The sequence below is a fragment of the Haemaphysalis longicornis genome, unplaced genomic scaffold, assembly GCF_048455015.1.
Source record: "Haemaphysalis longicornis isolate Haplotype H1 unplaced genomic scaffold, Haemaphysalis longicornis Haplotype H1 scaffold_1, whole genome shotgun sequence".
Classification (NCBI taxonomy): domain Eukaryota; kingdom Metazoa; phylum Arthropoda; class Arachnida; order Ixodida; family Ixodidae; genus Haemaphysalis; species Haemaphysalis longicornis.
In genome coordinates, this window is record NW_027526203.1 from 88,506,234 (window position 1) to 88,530,688 (window position 24,455).

A 24,455-nucleotide genomic window follows, 5' to 3' on the forward strand; every position below is an offset into this window, starting at 1 on the left:
TGTTTAATTCCGGACAAACGCACATGTGTGGTTTTCTCTAGACAGCTTGGGGCTCGCCCACGCGAATCACATGCTAGTCATTCTCAAGATGGCCTTATCATTCGTTCTTCGCTCAATGAGCACTTCCAATCACTTCTCACGACCGATGATGGCAATAAACCACCTATTGATATTTCGAACAAAGAACCATTGGAACTGCCCCTGATAACCCAACAAGGTATCTTTCATCTGGTCCTCCAACTTGACGTTTATCTGGTCCTCCAACTTACCAGATATGCGGAGTGGGGGGCAAAATATCTCTGCCTCAGTTTTAATAAATCCCTGCAACGTGCACCATTACCGGATGAATGAAAAAAAACCGATACAATAATCCGGCCCTTAAGATGACGTAAAAATCTTCAGGTCAATATCTTTCACTTGCACTGCCAGCAAACTCTTGAACACATTATCTTAAAGCGTATCCATATATACCTTGAGCACGAACAAATCATCCCGCCTTCTGAATGTGGTTTCCGCAAGGGCCTTTCTACAGTTACGCAACTCATAAAACTAACCTACGATTTATCCCTAAGCGTGGACAACCAGAAACCGGTCGACCTTATCATATTAGATTTTTAAACCTTTGATATAATTTCGCCAAAAAAACTGATACAAAAGTTAGAACGTACCTTAGGTAATGGCTCCGTTACGCAATGAATTAAAAGCTACATTACTGGTAGCACATAATTTGGTAATTTTAATGACCAGGTATCCACAGCAGTTCCCTTAACAGCCGGTGTCCCCAGGGTTGTGATCTGGCTCGCACCTTCTTCCTAAATTTTATCAATGAATTGCCCTCTCAAATTCCCGTCAACGTGCGACATTTCGCGGATGATTGTATACTTTATGATGAAAAAAATTCTTCAGAAGATTATCTCGCCCTAAGCAAAGCCCTAGAAATAGTATCATACTGGTGTTCTGATTGTCAAATGCTACTGGATGTAAAAAAATGAGAATTAGTGAGAGCAACAATAAAAAGGGAGCGGTCAGAGTTCGCATATACCAATAATAGCATCCCACTTTATAGAGCAAGTCACCATAAGTATCTTGGCCTCACCTCTGCCAGCGATCTCGGATGGGATGTCCGTACGTTTCAAACTTTACAGCAACAGCGTTAAAACGACTATTTTTTCTGAGGCGATGCCTCCGGATAACACCTTCTGAAATTAAACTGTTAGCCTACAACACGTACGTGAGAGGTATTACTGAATATGTAAAGATTGCCTGGTTCCCATGCTAAAAAAACATATTGCGAAGCTACAATGCGTTCAAAGGAAAGCTGTGCGAGTCATTTTGAACAAGTTTAGGGAAACGGGCTCACCAACCGAAATGAAAACAAAGTTGCGCCAATCCACCCTGTGAATGTGGTTGGAACGCGAAGCTGTAAACAGCACCCACAACGATTACGCATGCGACGTCCCGTAAATTCAGTCACGTCACTCAAGAAATACTGAAACCAGAGAGCAGTGAAATGCACCCAACCACACCCTTTATGACTTCAAAGAAGTATTCTTGATAAAGTTATTCAATGATGATGCATGAACGGTGGTTGGTGGAGCATTGGTGTAGCACATGAGAGGAAACTTTTTTTTGTAAAATTAAAAGGAAGCTCAAACCCGGTGTTAGACGATCTCCATTCTCCATCTCTGCCGCCGTGGACGGAGGCGACGAGATCAGCCGCAGAGACGGAAGAGGAGGACGAAAAGAAGAAGGAGGTGTAGGAGAAGGAGAAGACGGAGCACGTGGAGCAGGAGACGGAGGAGGAAGTACATGTATTCAGATTTCTGAGTGGCCCCGAGTGTGGCCCAGGGGAGTGGTTCTTTCATCACTGGAGCCCATATGCAGTCCGCGCCGCCTGTGCTCTGTACACCAACTGAAGCTGGGTAGGCAGACAGGGGCTGGACAGCAGCATCTCCAATTTCTCTTGTTGGGTAGTTGACGGAAAGAGAGGAGGGTGCCCGGGGCTACAGTCGCACACCCCTATTATGTGGCGGATTGTTCCTACTTCTGAGCAATATATACATTCAGTGTCGTAGCGATTCGGCTGCATTAAGTGAAGACGCGTCACGTGTGGGAAGGAGCCGGATTGTATGTTCCGTAGGGTAGTTTGTTTTGCTCTGGAAAGGTCATGTTAAGGCAAGGGTTGTGTCTCTCTCTGAAGGCGATAATGCTGGGTTACGTCCCTGAACAAGACAAGTGGGTGAATGCCCTCGTGCAGCTCCATAGCACGGGGGGTAAAATCGCAAGCTTGTTGGTGGGCGTATTCGTTGCCCTCCATGCAAGCGTGAGCGGGTGTCCAGATGAGCATAATGGAACCGTTTGGGGAGTGTGTACAGTGCACGTCGGTGCACCCAACCCAAGTTGTAATTCCGGTAGGCTTGTTGGCAATCGGTTACTACCCCTGGTTTTGTGAGAGCCAACGTGATGGCTGCCTCTTCTGCTGCCATCATGTCTTGGGTCTTGAGTGAGGGACACGCAAGGAGGCTGGTTCTGGAGGTAGCCACGATGATGGCGTGCTACTGCTGTCGATGTTGGGTGGCGTCAGTGTAGATAACTGCAGGATCCCCACATACGATGGTGTTGAGCGCATGATCCCATTCTTGTCAGCGACCCTCGTCGTATGGGGGGTTCATATTTATAAGGAAAGGGAGCATCTTTAGTGCTTGTCGCCAAGAGTGCGGGAGTCCATCAAGCGGACTGACATTCTGTGCTGCCTAGGCAATCTGGTGAAGGATGCGCCTACCCACCGCAGGTCTGCTCAGTCGAAGCTTCTGGTTAAAAAGATGCCCCTCTATCAGCTCATCCACCGTGTTCTGGAGCCCCGGGCTAAGCAGATTCTTTGTGGACGCACTCATGAGACGACCAATGGCCTGCTCGACCGCCTTTCTAATCATTATATAAACCATCTTTATGTCTGTTTTGCCGAGAAGAAGACAGGGGTTGACGTAAGTGATTCTTGGACAAAAGCTTGAATTAATCAAAAGGTATCGGATTCCTTGAGGCCTCGCGTCTTGGTGGCAACTCGCCTGATCATGTGTATGATTTGATTGATGCTATGTTTCAGACGCTGCAATGACACGTAACTCTTCGTGTTGGCCTGGAGATGTAGGCCCAGGATCTTGATGCTGGGATGCGGAGGGATGGCCGGGCCATTAAGAAGTATTTGAATGTGTTCATTGATGTGTCGTTTGGCGCGAGAGCTAACGACAAGGAGCTGTGACTTATTACGTGAACACTGGAGGCCACAGGCTTGAGTGAAGGAATTGAGGCACATTGGCGTACTAGAAGTGAGATTCCTTGCGTTGGTGCGAGCTTTATTTAATTTTTGTAACTCCTAGCATACGCGCAAGGCGCGCACAGGGCCACCAGACATGCCGTGGATGGAGCGCACAGCGGCCCGTCAGGTCGCGTGAGGCTATCACGTGGCATTCATCGAGAATGCAGGGGGTAAACCCGTAGATGTGCTTGGTGAGTCCACCACCTGTCTTTCCCCGTCTCCGCGTGGGCTCGTAGCTAAGTCGCTAAGATAGCCGGCTCCCGCTTTGTTACGGTATTAGTTCTAGGTTCGATTCCTGGCGGTGCCAGTGAATTCCTTTATTTGTTTGCGGGAGTTGTGTGATGACACCAACGGTCGCGAAAGAGCCCTTGGGGGGTAGAGGTATAAAGCTTTGCTTTAAAAAGCAGGCATGCTAACGCTGCAGCTGCGAGCAAGGCTAGCGCGCCTACGATTCATGTACCAGCTACGCCATAAATAAACCAGCATCGATGCTTCCAGATAAATTACAGTCAAACAATCAAGACCCACACGTAAACAGCCTTCCCAAATACTGCAAGAATACTCATCCCGCACGGAATGTTTCACGCACTCGTTCTTCTCAGCAACAATAAGAGAATAGAATGGACAGGAATAAAAACAGATACCAACAGACTAATACTGTTAAAGGAAGTATAAATATGCGAGAAACTGGGAAAAAAGCCCTAGTCTGCAAAAAGCATTAAAATTGTTTAAGCATTATGTACCAACTGGCCCGCATTACCCCTCTTTTACAGTAATTAAAACTCTCAAATGCTCTGCATATTCTGTGGCTCGTGGTTAGGCGCAAAAAACTTAAACGTTCATTGTTACAGTGACAACGTTCCGCGAACGTGCGTTGGGGTCAGCAAAGGCCATGTGAAAGACTTACTAGACGAAGCAAAGCCATCCATGCTATTATTACTGGCTTTCAGTAAATCTACGAAACGGCGATCTTTTTTATTGAAAGCCACTGCGAACAGGATGCTGTCCCTTTTAAACTGGCCGAGACTTCTACTACAAGCATAAGACAAACAGCAGCCGCAGAAATGTGCCTGAATATATTAAAACAGCTTTCAGTGGAAAGCTATTTCCAGCATTTGGATAAATACTCAAACCTGCTGGTGTCACCCTACTTAAACGAAGGTTTAAACTTACCACTGGTGGTGGGCTTCCAGATGAGTGGCAATGAAGAGAAAAAGGGGCGTTTTCAACTATCTTGTAGACTTCTTGGGCAGCCTTTTCAATCTGGGGCGGAACTGCAACGAGATCAAAAACGACGATAAGGCTCATAATATCTGCAGGACTAGGAGGGGGGGGGGGCTCGTGTGCGCTCCATTTAGTGCCAGTTGTTCGTAAAACGTGAGACAAGAAAGAACGATAGAGTCACGTCGACTCGAGGGAGCATTTGCCAACGAAGTTGTATTTGCGATGCATGTATCGCGATAACTGGTGGTAAGCGAAGAGAGAAAGATTAAAACGAGGGTTTTTCATCGCCGGGGTCAAGGAGAGACAAAGGCTTTATGCACTCCTGTGGCTCAAGATGTAAGCGTGCAAACTTGCGGATGCGGGATCTTGGTCAGTTTGAGGGAGGCGTCAGTGTCAGTGTTTCAGAGCGTTTATTTTCTCATGTCTACGTCAGACAACGCATTGCGGCTTTTTTGCGAAGAGAGAGAGAGAGAGAGAGAGAGAGAGAGAATATCTTTGTTACGGAAGAAATAGTTGAAGTTTAGGAAAAGATAGTAAAGAGATGACAGGGTGCTCAAGGATACAACGTGAAGTATAGGGCGCCAGATGCAGCAGCTCCTCTCTTCATCTCGTGTTCGTCTTGAAGTAACAAAGGTGCTCATAGCTGCCTCCCATGTCTCGACAGGAGTGGAATATGTACTGTCTGAGTTGTTCGCCCTCGAGAATACCTTTGGGCACGATAGGTTACGTGGTAGACAGTGGATGTTTTCCCGATGGTAGTAGAGTTTTATGTTAATGTGTGATGTTCCCACCGGACGTCTTTGCCCACATGTATTTGTAGATGCTTGTGTTGGTTTATCCTCCACAGAGTTTGTGATTCTTCGGCATTCACACTCTCCCTTCTTGCAAGGGAAAAAATCGTGCTCCTAAGCGTAGGAGCAGCAGTCGTTCGTGGCGTTTTTATTGAAGGGGAGAGCGCTAGACGTGATCGCAAGGAGAACGGTAAGTGAGTTCACGTGACTCTTTATCGGTGCCTCGTCCTCTTCTAGACCATTGTGTCCGCGTATCCAGGTGACGTTATTACTTTCTGAATTGCGGAAGGTAGTATCATTCCAAAGCATTTGCCTGCAGAAAAGCCTAATGTCCTTTGAGAGTCTGTAACGATGTTTACGCTTTTACTGCATACTTCCGCTAGTCGGATTGCCACGGTGATATATCGAACTTCCGTTTCTTAGCTCTTTTATGTAGGGGGCGCGTCATGCAGTCAGAAAGATTGCTTCAGTAGTTAACTAGGACTACTGCGTCTTCACACATGCGTACATGACGGAGTTGGTGTATACTGCGGTCTGATGATTTTGGAACTTTCCCCACTTGAACGTGATCCTGCCAAACTCCCTGCTCTTGTGGAGGTTTGGATCCACGTTTATTTATTTATTTTCTTTATTTATTCATACTGCAATCCTCATTACAGAGATTTTAGCAGGGTGGTTACAGACATAATTTTTACAATATTGGCATTCTAGAATGCATAAAACAAAACAAACAAAAAAATAGAACAGCAGGTTGTGAATAATCAGGTCAAATTTGCTGCAAACAACAATAAGGACGGTTCCATGACTTGGTTATTAGTTAGTTCATTCCACTGAGTTACGTTACGCGGGAAAAAGGAATATTTGACGCAGTTATTTCAGGACCGGAAAGCGGTTATTGTCAGTTGATGCCTTTGGCGGGTGGCGTACCCAGATGAAAAAGAAATGATATTGGAAACACCAAGCTTGTAATGCCCTTTAATTAATTGGTAAAGAAATTGTTGTCGTATTAAACGATTTCGTTCGGTAAGTGAAGAGAGTTCAGTTAGAGTTAGAGTTAGAGTTCATGTTAAAGTTCAGTTATAGAGGCGCGTCCAAAGCTATTAAATATAAAGCGGACTGCCTTTTTCTGCACGTTTTCCAATTTATTTATGTCAGCTTTAGTGAAGGGGTCCCAAACAATCACTCGATATTCTAACATTGGGTGAATGATAGTCGTGTACGCTATACTACGCACAGTGGAATTCGAATGTTTTAAAGCTCTTCGAAGGAAAAATAGTTTTCGGTTAGCGTTTGTAATTACGGAGTCAATATGTTTAGTCCAGTTAAGGTCATTGGTAATCCAAAGGCCAAGATACTTAATGGTAGTTACCTCAGAACGGGTGAAACTTGCTGTGGAATAATTAAATAGTAGGGGTTTTTTCCAGTAGGTTATTCGCATAAATACTGTTTTATCGAAGTTATTTGACATCTGCCATATATCACACCACAATTTTATGAAAGGCAATATTTAAAATGTTTTGATCAGTTACATTGGATATTTCAGAATATACGACACAGCCATCAGCATACAACTTGATTTTTACAGGAACTTCCTTCACAATATCATTGATAAAAATTAGAAACAAAAGGAATCCAAGACCAGTACTCTGTGGGACGCCAGAGTCAACGGTTGCCTCTTCTGAACAGAATTCGTTAAAAACAATAAATTGTTTACGGTTTATAAGGTAGTCTGCTATCCATTTTATTAGGAGCGGATTTTTAAAGTGTTCTCCAATTTGAAAAGTAATTTCTTGTGTGAGACTTTGTCAAACGCTTTTGCAAAGTCAATAAAAATGCATCAGTTTGTATACCATTGTTCATTGAAGTTGCGAAATCGTGTATTGTCTCGACAAGTTGGGTACAGGTTGAATAGCCTTTTCTGAATACGTGCTGGTGTTTTGTTAGGATGTTATGCTTACTAAGGAACTCAGAGATATGCGCATGAATGACGTGTTCTAGAAGCTTACAGGTAGTTGACGTAAATGAAATAGGGCGATAATTCGAGATGAGTTGCTTTTTACCCGATTATAAATAGGTTTGACTCTGCCGGCCCTCCAATCATCTGGTACTCGACCTTCGTGTAGCGATTTTGGAAATAAAACATACAGATATTTGGCGATCCGCTCGGCATGTCTCTTTAAAAATGCGTTTGGAATGTTATCCGGTCCGGGTGTCTCTTTAACACTGAGTTTAGGTAGCATGTTTAAAATGCCTTGCTCACTGATAACAACGTCAGGTATAGGTGGATAATCTGCATCAAACTTGGGAAGACCATAATTGTCAATGGTGAAAACCGATTTAAATGGTTGATAAAAGGCATTCGAAATAACCTAGCCATGATGCACATCAACTCCATCAACTACAAAAACATTACATTCGGGAGATGTAGTCTTAATGCTCCGCCAAAATCTCTCAGGACACGTTTTAATGAAGTTTGGTAATAATTCACCATAATACAGCTCTTTGTCAATATGGATTTGGTGCTTTAGCTTAGTTGCAATCTCCAAAATCTCTTCCTTTACACCAGTGATATTCCCAAGACTACGACGCTTTTTTAATCGTTTTAACTTCCTTTTGAGATGCAACATGTCCCGAGAAATCCAGGGGTTCCTCTCTTTCTTCTTTTTAACAACACATGGAGCGAAGCCATCAATACATTCATTTACTAAATCTTTAATGGGTCCCAAAGGCTTTGCACATCAGCAGTACTGTTTAAAAACGAGTCGAAGTTCAAGGAGAGGAAATCTATAATTGATGTATCATCAGCTCGTAAAAAATTTCGAAAACATGATGTTTTTGGTTCCGTGCCACAGAGCCATTTGCCAGGGTCAACAGTACAGCACTGTGGTCACAAATACCAGGAACCACTTAACAGCTGGCCGAAGCCTTAATACACCCACTAACAAAAAAGAGATCAAGTACTGACTTCGAACTTCCCTGCACCCTAGTGAAATCGTCAACAACTTGTAACAAATCAAAAGTAAAGGAAACGTCGAGCATTGCTTCTCCTACGGTATCCTTATGCTTAGTGGTTGAAAGAGAGGTGCAATCTATATCGAATAGATTGAAATCTCCTGATAAAATGCTCCGAGCTCCTGACTTTGCATGAGTGCAAAGATATTTTTTTAATTCATTGATGACTTCAATGGGCGAGGTCCGGGGTCTGTATATTTTTTTTTATTTATTTTTTTTTATTTGAAAGATTTCAAGAGATGAACGTAACATATACACATAAGGTGGAGGGCAAAAGGCTACAGCCTGACGAGGCCCTTCCTCCCAAAGTAGGTTGCACCGAAGTCGGGAGCAGCACACACCACAAAATCAAATGAAAAAGAAAAAAAAAAGATACAGTATTTTCTTATATGGTACAGAAAAGGAACAACACAGCGAGCATATTTGTCGAAGCCCAAAAAACAAAATAAAAAAACATCGTAAAAGGAAAAAAAAAGTATATACACACACATAAGACATCCACTAACAATTTTACCGCAATAATTTACAAATCAGCGGAAAAGATAGAAAAAAGCATGACATGCACACGTTTAATAGAGCCTAACAGTTCAGTTTAAAAGTGAAAACATGACAAGGAAGTCAAGTTTAACACAGAAAGTTACTCAAAAATAAAAAACAAGCTTAATTAAAGTAAGAAACGCGAACGTTACACTCTTTCAGCGAAAATTATAGTCTGCTAACACATTGAAAATTGGGTATATCGTTGTAGCAATACCTGAAGCAAATGTTTTTTAAACAGTTTTATGGATTTAAACTCTTTAATAAGCGCTTCAATCTCCTCGTTATTATTTAAAAAGTCTATGACCTGATATTGCTTCAACTGAATGCCATAATTCGTTCTAATTCTCGGCTTTCTGTAATGTTGTTTTCTTAGGGGGTACGCTGTCTGTGGTGAAGATTCCAGATTCGGAAATAAGTTGGGGTGTTCATAAAATATGTGGTGGATATCCTGCGCTCGTCTTAAATTAACTAAATCGTGGATTTTTAGAATGCCCAAGCTTCTCCACTGTTGTTTTGGAAGCTACAATATATGGAATATATGGAAGCTACAATATACTAAATATTATTGTGGTACATTTTGCAAAATGAGCCTTCCAATTGAGGAATATCTGGCATTCTAATTACCATTAGGCATTTCTTAAATACAACTGCAACGCCTCCTCCCTTACTTCCGCGATCTTTTCTTATCACATTAAAACCAGGTGGAATTATTTCACTGTCAGATACTGTACTATTCAACCATATTTCTTTAAGTGTTATTAAATATGGATCATGAGTAAGGTGCAATGTTTCTAATTCAGTTGCTTCGGCAATTGCACACTTCGGCAATTTATATTCAGGATTCCTAATGGTTCAGACACAGGATCAGGGCGTCAGTTTCCCTTCTTCTTCTGAAGTTGAAAACGAGATTTTTCGGTTTCATTCCAACCATACAGGGTGTCATCACTGCTCAATTTGTCGTATACTAGCTAACCTTTGCGCCATTTTCTTTTTCTTCAGCTGCGCTCTTCCACAAATTTCTTCGTGCCTCCCGCACCCTGCTAGAAAAGTCCTTAGAGATAGACATCGTAGTTCCCTTTAGCTTAAATGCGTTCTTTAATACAGAAGTCTTTTCCCGATAATCTAGAAATTTTATGATTACTGGACGCGACTTCTTTCCAACCTTACGGCCAAGCCTATGGCATCTTTCAAAGCCGGATGTAGTAACCTCAAGCTTTTCCTGAAAAAATTCTTTTACTTCATTCATTAGCTCCTCGTTAAATTCCTTAGCAGGTTCTTCTACACCAAATATAATTAGATTATTTCTGCGGTCTCCGTTTTCGAGATCGTCATTTTTTGATACAAGCATAGAAATCTGTTCATCTCGTTTTGGCATAGCAATCTCGATGCCTTGTACTTTGCTTGTCAGGGTAGCTAAAGCAGATAACTGTGCTTCAACCCCTTCTATGCGCTGAGTTAAAGCAGAATTTTTTTCCTCGATTCTATGTTGAGAGCTCTTTGTGGCTTCAAAAGAGGCAGTAATTTGTCCTGATCTTAAACAACAGCGCAAAAGACAAGAGGACTAGGAAAGAAGCACAGACAAGCGCTGACAAACAACATTCACATTCATTGCACATCATGCGGCTGTGTGCCCTTTCTGGATGACTGTGCCATTTTGAAGCAGTACAGAGATACAGACACGAGGGAGATACACGAAGCGTTCGAGATTTCGGAGAAGAAAGAAAAATGCGTCAGCAAGCCGTCGGTGGCTTTAACACAAAAAGAGATAAATTACCTTAATGGGTAAACTTGTGGTTGTAGATATGACAAGACGTGATTACGTTTTCTCATTGTTGTGTAAATCTTCTGTTTGTTGTGTATTTTTATGTGTGACAAGCGTATTTATAAGCGAGAAGCAATAAATTACGCTCAGTTGTTTGTCAGCGCTTGTCTGTGCTTCTTTCCTAGTCCTTGTCTTTTGCGCTGTTGTTTAAGATCAGAATGAACCAACTGGCCGCAGTCGAGACGCTAATTCAGTAATTTGTGCCTGATCGTCTAACAGTTGTGACAACATCTGCTCTGTAGGACCTTGGTTTGCCTCTACATCCTCGCATTTCAACAGATCTAGCGGCACAGAACAAACAGCAGAAAATAGATTTTATGCAGAGTCACTGTGACATGTCTATCATGGCCCGCAGTCCTTTCATGGCGTGCAGTCGGGTGTGCTTATTTTCCATACAGTCGCCTGTGCGTATTTTGTTTTCTTAGTCGCTCTCCTCGTTCAAGGAGAGTGTTCTCTCTCATTTCTTCAAAAACGTTACAATGACACAATTTGAGGGCCTAGTGATCGTCATCATCAGCAAAATCCTTTTTAGGTCATGTGCAGGAAGAAGGCCTGTTCCGGTGACCACCACCGTTCTTGTCCTGAGCTTCCCGACTTCATCGAGTCTTCCCCTTCTCCCAGACCCATCCCTGGCTGCCCATTTTGTTACGCTGGTGGTCCACTGATTGTCAGTTCATCTCACGGTCGAAATTGCCAGGTTGAGGTTGCCTTATATGCTGCCCTGATGATGGTGTTTCTTTTCTTTTCGTGGGCGCGGGTAAATTTGCGGTATGGTAGGCTCTGCAATATCCGGCCCATTATCCGGGGCTGAATCAGTCTTACGGTTTCTTTTTTTTCGGCTCTGCTCTTGATTGAGTCGGTAGAGAGCCTTCAGCTAGCCATCTGTGTGAATACTCATCTTATTGATGCTGGTGCGCACCCAACACACACTGATAACGGCGGCCTCGGCGCGACTTGCATTCCACGATTGTCCAGCTCTATCTTTTTGAACCTACCAGCGATACCAAAGTACGGGACCTTATCGGAAAAATAAATAATTATGGAGCAGCAGGAGTTGACGGGTTTTTATCGAGTGTGATTAAGCGCGTGGCACTAGAACTATGTGACGTGTTAGCGTACATTATTAATCTATGTCTGTCCACCGGTGTTTTTCGTGAGGAACGATTCATAAATGGGGAGCACACGACAATGTATCAAATTGATTGATTGTAGGGTTTAACGCGCCGACGCAGCGCAGGCGATGAGGCGCGCCGTAGTGGAGGGCTCCGGATTAATTTTGACCACCTGGGGATCTTTAACGTGCGCCGAAATCTCGTACACACGGGCGTTTTTGCTTTTCGCCTCCATCAGAAAAGCGGCCGCCGCGGCCGGGAATCGAACCCGCGACCTCGTGCTCAGCAGCGCAACGCCTTAGCCACTGAGCCACCGCGGCGGGTACAATGTATCAAATTACAGACCAATATCTGTCCTGACAGTTTTTTCCAAGGTATTTGAGGGAGTAATCTATAATATACTATCGACTTTCTTTCTTAAACACAATGTAATTTCAAAGTATCAATATGGTTTCCAAAAATCTAAATCAACAGAGCAAGCATTACTGAACATTAAAGATAAATAATTGCAAACATTGAAAACAGGCAGTTCACAATTGGACTGTTTTTAGACCTTAAAAAAGCATTTGATTCGATAGATCATAATATTTTGCTAAATAAATTGGAGAGGTATGGAATACGTGGCATGGCAGGTAACCTTTTAAAAAGCTATTTCACTCAAAGAAAGCAGTTTGTTCAACTAAACTCTATTGCATCAGACCAGTGTTGTACGGAACCGCGTTACAAGGAACGGCGTTCCTGGAACTAGTTCCTTTTTGCCGGAACGGAGGAACGCCACCGTTCCATTAAGGGTCGGTGGAACTGTAACGGTAACTCGTTACGTTTTTAAAGGAACGGCAGGAACGGCGTTCCTGCCGTTACATCGCTAGGATTTGGCTGTTTTTGATGCAAAGGCTCGTGTACAAAAATCCACAAAGCGCTACTGCGGTTCTCTTCCTATAAGATGGTCAGTTTGCCCGCCCTTCAGCCGTACGTGCTTCCTCGAAGGTCAAAGGCAAAGAATAACCACGCAGCAGGCCGCAGGTTGGGCTTGCTTTCATGCTGGTTGCTTAAGCGGCGTTCGACGGGCAAATGCGTAGCCGCGAGAATGCTTTTCACCCTTTGTCGTTTGTCTGGGGAGGCCAGAATGCGCGTCTGGCCGATAGAATTGCTCCCTGGCACTGAAAGAATAGAGAGTTTTAGCAGTCCGTCCGTTCTGTCGTATGCGTTCTTACTGGGTTGACCGGGACCCGGCTGGGTGCTTGGGCATTCGTGTCGGTAGGGGGATTAGTTCCGCGGGCCTGCCTTCGCCATGTCCACGCCTCCGCACCCTTCCTACTCGCCCTTCCGCGCGCTCAGGAGCAGACCTGTCCCGGTCAGCCTGGTAACAACGTAGCCAACGAAACGGACGGACTGCTAAACGGGATCCTGACATTTCGGTGTCGGACATTTCGGTCCAGGACGTTTCGGTGTGGACATTTCTGTGCACGGACATTTTGGTGCACGACGTCTTGGCCCAGACATTTTGAATGAGGGGATGTCCCAGGCATTCTTTGTACATTTTAGCTTTAATATTGTAATTTCGTGACTTGATATGATTTTACGTTCGAGACTTGTGCTTGCGCAGCCGTTCGTGGAAACAAACGCTAAACCCTGGCGGAGCATTGCCACGTAAAACCCAATTTGTGTAGTAGATGGTAAAAATTAACGTTGTTAATTTGGATCCGTTCCACCAGTTTTTTTGTTATTTTAACATTCACGTGAACAACCCTAATACTTTAAGTGTTACCAAAGCGCTTTCCTTTCACTTTACCCAAAAGTGCAAGACGCCGCTGCTTTTAGTCTATTTCACCCCGCCCCAGCTAAACTTCCGCGAAAAAACAACCGAAAAACGAGGTCGATTAGGCGCGTGTGCATTTCGTTTTAATTATTCTCTCAATCAATCAACGCCTTTGTTGCATTCGGTGTCAGTTCTACTTAAAACTAACAAACCAACGATCGCACTTACGGTGGCGTTATTTAGGGGAGGGGAAAGCTGAGCCCCGCCGGCAATCATCCCCCTAAGTAGAGAGAGAGGGGTGTCACTTGTGCTTCACCATTGCGTCGACTGGACTTCGAAAACTTGAAGACGACTGTTGCCGCTCTCGTCACACTAGCGTATTCATTTTTTTTGTCCTTATAATGGGAGGAAGCGATGTATACCTGGGGTGTCCATGACATGCGCGACTTGATGAGTTAATTCCCAAGGGGGCGACTGAAGGCGCAGAAAGAGCGATTCCTGGAGTGGGGGCGCCGTCGGTATGACCGCGATGCGGGGAAGGGCGTAGCCAGCAAACGATAGTGGCCATTGTGTTTGTGTTCTCAGCGGCTTTTTGGGTGGCTTTTTGTGTCGTATTATAGAGGTTTCGTGCGCCAATGGTGAATGTAAAGCTTCTTCTCTGTTTTAAACGTCCAGTGTGCTATGTCTTTGTCCTCAATGTGTCACCCAATTCCTGCAAAAGCCTCCACTAAGAGGCTAGCAGTATGTTCTAAATAAAAAATAAAAAATCACTTCGGTGTCGCTTCGGTGACCGTGAAGTCCACCACGCCAGTAGGATTTTCAGGGGAAACCGAAAATAATACGGCGGAAAAAGAAATCTGGCCGAGATTCAAGTGTAAAGTCGGGGGTAGGTGCTGCTAGGACAAAGAATTAAAATGTGGTAAATGTAGGCTTGTAAACATTAAACGACGGTTGGTTGTCCCGAACACAATGGGTGGAATTTGTATGCACAACCGGTACGCGCTTGATCAGCATTTAGGACATTAGAACCTGCGGCTGTTTTCCAACAGGCCCGTTTTTCCTCCCCGACAATATCCTATACCAGTGTTCGCGAATTCATTTTAGCAATGCAGCCCAGCCTACGTAATACTCTTCATAAGGTTTTCTTCATTATGGGGGGCTAGCTAATGTTTCTTACTTTTTGGATATTGAGAGTGTGCATGTAATTTCTGTAATTTGAGGGTGTGTAATTTAAAAAAATACTTAAGAGGCGGTAGACCATCTTAAACAGCAGTTAATTGTTTTAGCTAAAAAAGAGTGAATTAAATTAACAACCTGTCATAAATGAAAAAAAAAACTGCTAAAGAATTCAATCGGCTGCATAACAGGTGTCCCCAGTAAGAGGTAATAAACAAAATATATAAATGTAGAATTTTTAAAAATACCTGGCAAAGATCGAACATGGCATCAATCAAAAAAATAAATTCACTGCTCCAGATTGTTGTCCATAACCCACGTTAACCGGAAATAAAAATATAACGGCTGTCGCAAACAGGCAAGCACCGGATAATTTGGTCGCCGAAATGTCCGTACACCGAAATGTCCGTACACCGAAATGTCCGTGCACCGAAACGCCCGTACACCGATAAGTCCGTACAATGATGTGTCCATACACCGAAATTTCGGCACTGAAATATCCTGCACCGAAATGTCCTCGAGCCGTCAGGAGTTTGTCCGGCGCTCCCTGAAAAAATTCGCCTAGGAGCGTTTCTTTTGATTATCTTTATCTCCAGATAATCTGCTGCCGGTGGTGTTAATATTCGTATAATATACGTAGTTCGATGTGAGTTTTAAATGTCTCACTTAATTTCGACCCAGGATTATCCGACACTATGTTTACATTTAAAAACCTAATTGTAACGTTAATGTAACGACACGTTCCAATTTTCGAAGTGGAACTAGAACGCGTTCCTTTCGCAATAAAGGAACTTGTAACGGGAACTCGTTTCAAAATTGGCAAGGAACGAGGAACGAGCTTTCGTTCCTATTTTGGACGAACGTGTACAACACTGCATCAGACATATTAGAGCTAAAACAAGGTGTCCCGCAAGGCTCCAAGTTAGGCCCGTTACTGTTTATATTTTTTGGAAAGCACATCATAAATATAGAAGGTCCGCAAGAACTTGTAATGTATGCGGATGACACTAACGTTTTCTTCACATCTGATAATATAATTAAACTTCACTCAATGGTAAATGTTTACTTGGAACAAATTGGTTCAAATTGAATCAAATTGGTTATTAGATAATAAATGGCAACTTAACGCTACAAAGGCAACTTACACGATATTTAGGCCGTACAATAAAAATGCCGAGAAAGAAATCCCCTTTATATTCAACGGAACCAAGTTAAACCCAGTGACAGAACAGAAGTAATTAGGTGTTTGGTTTCAAGAACAGCTTTCGTGGAATAGGCATATTGCTCACCTGTCCTCCGAACTCTCTAAAAGTATAGGTTTCATATATAGAATCGGCCACTTCATACCACTATGGTTGAAACAAAACTTATACAATGCTTATACAAAACTTAGTTATTCGAAACTATGCTACGGGATTTTGGTGTGGGGGACCACAACTAAAACTAATTATAACAAGCTCATTGTGCTGCAAAAAAGAATTTTGCGCATATATTTAGATTATCGTGGCTGTTACGCAGATTTGAGGACAAGTCCTTTATTTACTGAATATTCAATGCTTCGAGCTGACCAAATCTATTACATGAAGGTTCTGCACACCATTTATAAGCAAAATACCCCCAATCAAGTTAACAATAAATCTTCTGGCAACCATCTCAGGCATACAATACGGCACACTCCAAAAGTAAGAATGAACTATGGTGAGCAATCTTTCCTGTACCAGTCAACTGAAATAATAAATAAATTGGGAGAAAAATTAAACTTCGATGCCAGTGAACTTACGATTAAAAAACCGGTCAAAGTGTTACTTAAGCAAAACGCTCGTAATACTGATATATAATGAAGGGTTCGAAGTATATGTCTACATGTTCCCCTAAAGATAGAAATTAAAAACAATTACAAACAAAAATATATTAATACGTAATTGTGACATAGTAGTGTATCTGATGAACGTTCATGCGTACGAATTACTGCGTTTATGTGTACATTGTGATCCCTTTGTAGATTTGAGACCTATGCTTTGTACAATAAGAAATGTAGTAGTGGCTTTGCTTTATGCTATTTCTCTATTACGATTGTGCTATCGTGCTTAAATTTGTGAACAGACGTGTTGTTATGTGCGCTGTAAAAGGGGTTGGCTGAGGCCTCTGTCAGGCCACGTTCGCCTTTAGTCTCAGACTCCCCTTGGTTTTTGCCAAGAAATAAAAAAATCAAATCAAATCAAATCAAACTATGCGTCTTATAATGCGGGTAATTAGTTAAATATTTTGTTTTCTGGCGGTTGTGAGATCAGCTATGCCGGTTGACTCTAAAGCCACGCCGAGAATTCTTACATGACTGTTCCCTGGGAGGACATCCGTACGTCTTTCAGGGTGATTGTTAACCTGGCCGCATGGCGCCCTCCGACGTTTGCCATACGGAGAGAGAAGCGCGGGAATATTCAAAAGTACTTTGAATATTAATGTGATTACATCCTATACACTGGGTTTTATATTCGATCACTTCTGCTTATATTCAATGGCTTCCTTGATTTGTGAGAGAGTGGCGTTAATTCTCTGCACCACGGTTTTAGTTTGGTGACCCACTGCTGGTGCCGGCGTCCCTGCCGGTGGAGAACAGGCCACGGTGGCTCTCTGGGTAAGGAATTGCGCTCCCGAGCCCAAGGGCGTGGGTTTGATTCCCACTCATGACGGCAGTTTCCCTGATGGAAGCAGAAAACAAAAACGGCAGTGTGTCGAGACTCCAGTGCGCGTTATTCATCCCAAGGTTGTCGAAATTAATCCCGAGCCCCCCACTACTGTACTCGTAGCCCATGTGGGATGGCGTCAGTTTCGGGCAAGGCTAGCGACCGTGTCTGCCGAGCATGGTAACACCGACATGGCGTAGAACGAACTTCACTGTGCAGGCGTGGCACCTGCGGAAAATGTGTCTCCTTTCTTTCGTCTACACCGAAGTATCATTGTCCTCTTTCCCACACTTCGGTTGCCTTTGCGCCACATTACAGATTTAGGCTAGCTCGCCCATCTCGCTGTCTCGTTCGTAGCTTCCGGGTGGCAGCGATGACTTATTTCCTCGGGCGCTTCATGAGCACGGCTGATATCGGACGGCTAGCAGCCACGGGGTAATCGAAAAAGGAGCCTAATAACGCTATCGCGTTAATAAATGTATTGGTGGCCATTCAGAAAGACACAGTGAGAGCATCGTTTGTAGACTTATCGGACGCTCAGGTTGGAGGCTAATTTCAGTTTGAAAAACTCAAAACAGGAGACAGCTAGTGTTTAGCGCTATATTTTTAGCTGAGCTGGGGTCCTATTCTCGACTGCACAAATTCCCAGGGAAACTGGGAATTTGCCGGAAGTCTTTTCTGATTGGCTGTCACTTTTGGCCACATGCTTCCGGTTGACAAAGCGGTCGTGTGTGCCTTCGTAATTTTGACGTAATTTATTTATGTATTTATAATACCCTCAGGGCCAAATGGCATTACAGAGGGGAGTGGATTACACATGAATAACACATGGTACATGGTGGGGAGGAAAAAAATACAGCGTTAGTACGACTACAAGCAAAAGTCAGCGTACAAACAAAAATACATTAAATATATCCTGCGTATACAATGTTAGCTACGGTATCACGGAAAAGATGGTTGTCAATAATAGCAACAATTTCAGGGGGAAGGTGGTTCCATTCGGGAGAACGAGGCAAGAACGACTGCGCAGCTGTGTTAGTACGATAGGTGATAATTCCAACCTTGTGATGGTGATCGACGCGGTGGGAAAAATACCGGGGTTGCGAAATTAGTTCGTCGCGCAAGGTGGGGTGGTGATACAATTTATGAAAAGTTGATAGGCGGGATACTTTTCTTCGAAGCGACAGAGTAGGCAGGGAAATATTATTTTTCATTGCAGATATACTAGCAGTGCGATTGTAGTTCGAAAATATGAAGCGCGTGGAATTATTCTGAACTAGCTCAAGCGACGTAATTAAGTTAACGTGGCTGGGATCCCAAACCGAAGAAGCATATTCTAGTTTAGGTCGTACTAAAGTTTCGTACAAGGCTAATTTCAATGAAGATGGAGCTTTGGAAAAGTTACGGCGTAGGTACCCGAGCGTGCGGTTAGCCTTGTTGATTATCTGTTCGATGTGCAGTGCACAAGAGAGATGGCTGTTATGTGGACGCCTAAGTACTTGTACGAAGTAGTAGATTCAAGAGGTATGTCGTTTAAATAGTAGGTAAATTGACTGCAAACACTGTGGGACACACGCATAACTTTACATTTGTGGATATTCAGTTCCATTGACCATGTACGGCACCAGTTAGCAACAGTGTTAAGGTCTGATGGAAGAGTACACGAGTCAGTTATGTTATTTATCTCACGAAAAATAACGCAATGATCAGCAAATAAATGAATGCTGGATTTAATGTGACAGAGGAGGTCATTAATATAACTTAGAAATAAGAGAGGCCCAATTACCGATCCCTGAGTAACGCCGGAGTGTACTTCGGTAAAACAAGATTTATACCCGTTAGCGTAAACAAATTGTGAGCGATTTGTGAGAAAACATTCAATCCATTTAAACACGTTATGATGAAGTTTCAGTTGGCTTAGTTTGTGAAGTAACAGTCAATGACAGACCTTATCGAATGCTTTAGAAAAATCCAAAAAGATGCAAATCCAAGAAATCCAGAAATCCAAAAATCCAAAGTACGGTGTAATCTATTAGTAAAAGATATCAGTTGTGTATCACAGGAGTATGATTCGCGAAAGCCGTGCTGAGATGACGTGAAGAAGGAATTACTTTCAAGAAAATTTACAAGGTTTGTGAATAATATGTGTTCTAATAGCTTACAGCACGTACTGGTCAGGGAAATGGGGCGATAATTAGCAGGGGAACTTTTACTACCAGATTTATGAATAGGAACTACTTTCCCAATTTTCATTCAGATGGGAGAGTAGAAGTATCGAGCGATTGTTGGAATATCTTGGCTAATATGATGAAACTAATTTCTACAGTATTTCTTAAAAATTTACTATTAATTGAATCAAAACCAGGGGAATAATGGCTGCTTAATTTGTTGATAAGGGAAGCGAAAACTGGTGGCATGGTGAGGTGATTGTAGCAAGAGGTGGAAGGAAGTAAAACATCAGATGCTTTTGTAAACTGGGCAGCAAATGCATTGTTGAGGGCTGTTTCACACTGATTGATGGGAACTGTGTCACCAGATGAGTCTTGCAATAAGATGGAATCATCATTTGGAGGATTGATAACGCGCCAAAAGTTTTTTACATTTGTTTTTAACATTGACGGCAATACGCTAGAAACGAAGTTATCTTTAGCTTGTTTAAGTGCCCTGACGTAAATACTAGATGCGGTTTTATACGTGGCCCATCATTCGTTAGTTGGCGAGTGCTTAGCTGAACAATAAAGGCGTTTTTTCTTGTAAGACAGGCGTTTGGTAGTGGTATTAAACCATGGCGATTGTGAGTGACTAGCAATGGTGTAGGTTGGTATGTGCCTTACGGTGAGGCGATGAACTTCGGCAGCAAACATATCCCAGTTAAACTGAACGGAACGGTTGTTAAAATCGGTCAGAAAGAAGTCAATAAATTCAGACAATTCACGATTGGTAGCATCGAAGTTAGCTTTTTTGTAATCGCAAATACTCTTTTTCATTTTGGTGGTTTTAGGAGGGGTTGCATGTAAGTCAAAGGAGAGCAATGAGTGGTCACTAATACCTGATAAACAGGAAATGGTTGAAGCATAGTCTGGATGGGTGGTTAAAATCAAATCAAGGGTGTTTGTCGTGGTAAATGAGACTCGGGTGGGTTCGGTAACTAACTGTGACAAAGAGAAGAAATCTTTAGAAAGCGCCGAAGAGGGCGATAAAACCGGAGGGGAAGTATTCCATTTGATATTTGGGAAGTTAAAATCGCCAAGAAGGAACAATGGTGTGTGCTACCGTTCGCCATCTTCGTCCTCTACATTTGTTAACGAATTTAATGATTCTGTCAATATTGTTATTAGTCGATTTCCATCGTACCTATGATTATTTTGAGATGACCGAGCGTTAATAACGAGAAAACTATTTATAGGTCACTGTTCACATGAATGGGAGACGAAGGAATGTCGCGAAACAGCTAGCAAGACTCCGCCACCTCGCCGTTCTGTTCTGTCGCATCGATACACTGTGAAATTTGACGTATTTACGAAAATTACCGAGTCACGCACGTGTTCAGGAAGCCAAGTTTCAGTTAATGCGATTATGTGTGCAGAACATGAGTCTATTGCGCTTGATAACGAGTTGTGTTTGTTTAGAATGCTTCTTATGTTAGTGAAAAGTACTAAAACACGAGGCGTAGTCTGTCGGCCACTGCCCCTTGCGTTTACCTATGGTGACATTCGTGGCAAAGTGTCGTCAGTAGGACCCGAGCTTCGGCTACTGGAAAGAAGTTGTTCGATGCTGTCGCTAGCAGAATTATAAATGTAGATCTTGCGGTTGAGATGCAGTTTAGTGTAGCGCAGTTGAAAATCGGGAGATCCGGGGTAGTTTTCGCCAAATTCGATTAACATTTTACGAGCGGTTCGAGTGCAGCATGAATAATCTTCAGATATAGATATGTCACTTTCTTTGAAATATTTTCGCTTCGAAAGAATGAACTCTTTTGTTTTGAAGCTTGCAAATTTTGCTATGACAAGGCGACACTTGTTTGGGCAGTACGTACGGAGACGGTGGGCCCGTTCGATGGCGTTACTTGGGAGGGACATATCTGCACCGGCTAGCAAGATATTTAACTTCGATTCGGTTTCATTCCAGGGTTCTTTGGAGTCAGGGATGCCGTGAAATATTATGCTGTTACGGCGAGACCGATCTTCTAGTTCGTTTAGACGCAACTGTAAAACATTATTTTCGGTGGTTAGGTCTATAGATTTCTCGGTGGTAGATAGTCGATCACTGAAGGTATCGAGATCCTTTAACTTGTTTTCAATTTGATCCAATCGGGTTTGTATATTTGTCATGGTTATTACGATTCCTTTTTGGCCGGTCCTAATCGTTTTGATTTCAGTTACTAATTCTGCTTGACACTTCGAACTTTGGGATGAGCGTAAATGAATTTCTTTCAGCAGTTGAAACACAATTTGCATTTGTTCAGCGGGGTTATCAGGCAAAGACTCATCTTCTAACAATGCTTCACAGCGAGTAGTATGCCCGGGGTTCTCTCCTACGTCACCTGAACACAGCAGTAATGAGGCCATAGAAAAACACTCAGCAATGGTCTCGCACAACACCCGCGGGCACGGGAACAGCATAAAATTGAACCTTCATTCTTTCTACCATGTACTGAATACTGGTTACAAACCTGCATGTTGAAAACAACACGGGTGAATGCGACGCCGTTGGCGCTGCTCCCGTGCCCACTGAAGCCTGCTGGGGGAGGCGGCTCGTTTATGTTGGCCGGGGAAGACGAGGTCGCTGAAGATTGGGCTGGAAACCGGACGTCGAATTCGATCCACGTCCCGGGGTCGATGAAAGTTGCATTGTCAGGCCTTCCTAGGAATTGCACGCAGGCGTAGTGGCTGCTTCCAACCACGTTTTGCGGTAGTGCGTACGAGCAATCGGAGCACCAGGATACCACGGGCAGCCATGACACGAGCAATGCAAGCAAAGCCTGCATGTTGAAAACAACACGGGTGAATGCGACGCCGTTGGCGTTGCTCCCGCACTCACTCAAGCCTGCCGGGGGAGGCGGCTCGTTTATGTTGGCCAGTGAAGACGATGTCGCTGAAGATTGGGCTGGAAACCGGAGGTCGAGTTCCATCCAGGTGCCGGGGTCGATGAAAGTTGCATTGTCAGGCCTTCCTAGGAATTGCACGCAGGCGCAGTGGCTGCTTCCAACCACGTTTTGCGGTAGTGCGTTCGAGAAATCGGAGCACCAGGAAACCACGGGCCGCCATGACACGAGCAATGCAAGCAAAGCCTGCATGTTGAAAACAACACGGGTGAATGCGACGCCGTTGGCGTTGCTCCCGCACCCACTGAAGCCTGCTGGGGGAGGCGGCTCCTTTATGTTGGCCGGCGAAGACGATGTCGCTGAAGATTGGGCTGGAAACCGGAGGTCGAGTTCCATCCACGTGCCGGGGTCGATGAAAGTTGCATTGTCAGGCCTTCCTAGGAATTGCACGCACGCGTAGTGGCTGCTTCCAACCACGTTTTGCGGTAGTGCGTTCGAGAAATCGGAGCACCAGGAAACCACGGGCCGCCATGACACGAGCAATGCAAGCAAAGCCTGCATGTTGAAAACAACACGGGTGAATGCGACGCCGTTGGCGTTGCTCCCGCACCCACTGAAGCCTGCCGGGGGAGGCGGCTCGTTTATGTTGGCCAGTGAAGACGATGTCGCTGAAGATTGGGCTGGAAACCGGAGGTCGAGTTCCATCCAGGTGCCGGGGTCGATGAAAGTTGCATTGTCAGGCCTTCCTAGGAATTGCACGCAGGCGTAGTGGCTGCTTCCAACCACGTTTTGCGGTAGTGCGTTCGAGAAATCGGAGCACCAGGAAACCACGGGCCGCCATGACACGAGCAATGCAAGCAAAGCCTGCATGTTGAAAACAACACGGGTGAATGCGACGCCGTTGGCGTTGCTCCCGCACCCACTGAAGCCTGCTGGGGGAGGCGGCTCCTTTATGTTGGCCGGCGAAGACGATGTCGCTGAAGATTGGGCTGGAAACCGGAGGTCGAGTTCCATCCACGTGCCGGGGTCGATGAAAGTTGCATTGTCAGGGCTTCCTAGGAATTGCACGCAGGCGTAGTGGCTGTTTCCAACCACGTTTTGCGGTAGTGCGTTCGAGAAATCGGAGCACCAGGAAACCACGGGCCGCCATGACACGAGCAATGCAAGCAAAGCCTGCATGTTGAAAACAACACGGGTGAATGCGACGCCGTTGGCGTTACTCCCGCACCCACTGAAGCCTGCTGGGGGAGGCGGCTCCTTTATGTTGGCCGGCGAAGACGATGTCGCTGAAGATTGGGCTGGAAACCGGAGGTCGAGTTCCATCCAGGTGCCGGGGTCGATGAAAGTTGCATTGTCAGGCCTTCCTAGGAATTGCACGCAGGCGTAGTGGCTGCTTCCAACCACGTTTTGCGGTAGTGCGTTCGAGAAGTCGGAGCACCAGGAAACCACGGGCCGCCATGACACGAGCAATGCAAGCAAAGCCTGCATGTTGAAAACAACACGGGTGAATGCGACGCCATTGGCGTTGCTCCCGCACCCACTGAAGCCTGCCGGGGGAGGCGGCTCGTTTATGTTGGCCAGTGAAGACGATGTCGCTGAAGATTGGGCTGGAAAGCGGAGGTCGAGTTCCATCCAGGTGCCGGGGTCCATGAAAGTTGCATTGTCAGGCCTTCCTAGGAATTGCACGCAGGCGTAGTGGCTGCTTCCAACCACGTTTTGCGGTAGTGCGTACGAGCAATCGGAGCACCAGGATACCACGGGCAGCCATGACACGAGCAATGCAAGCAAAGCCTGCATGTTGAAAACAACACGGGTGAATGCGACGCCATTGGCGTTGCTCCCGCACCCACTGAAGCCCACGGGGGAGGCGGCTCCTTTATGTTGGCCGGGGAAGACGATGTCGCTGAAGATTCGGCTTTAAACCGGAGGTCGAGTTCCATCCAGGTGCCGGGGTCGATGAAAGTTGCATTGTCAG

General features: G+C 44.5%; 1 protein-coding gene across 1 annotated transcript in view; it reads right to left on the bottom strand.

Annotated features, from left to right (window-relative positions):
• Positions 1-24,455, bottom strand: part of LOC144140606 (hemicentin-1-like) — a 351,863-nt gene that overhangs the window by 194,739 nt on the left and 132,669 nt on the right. Inside the window, exon 4 of the mRNA XM_077672311.1 lies at positions 4,490-4,590. Within this exon, the coding sequence (XP_077528437.1) occupies positions 4,490-4,590 (101 nt within the window). The remainder of the gene's footprint in view (positions 1-4,489; positions 4,591-24,455) is intronic.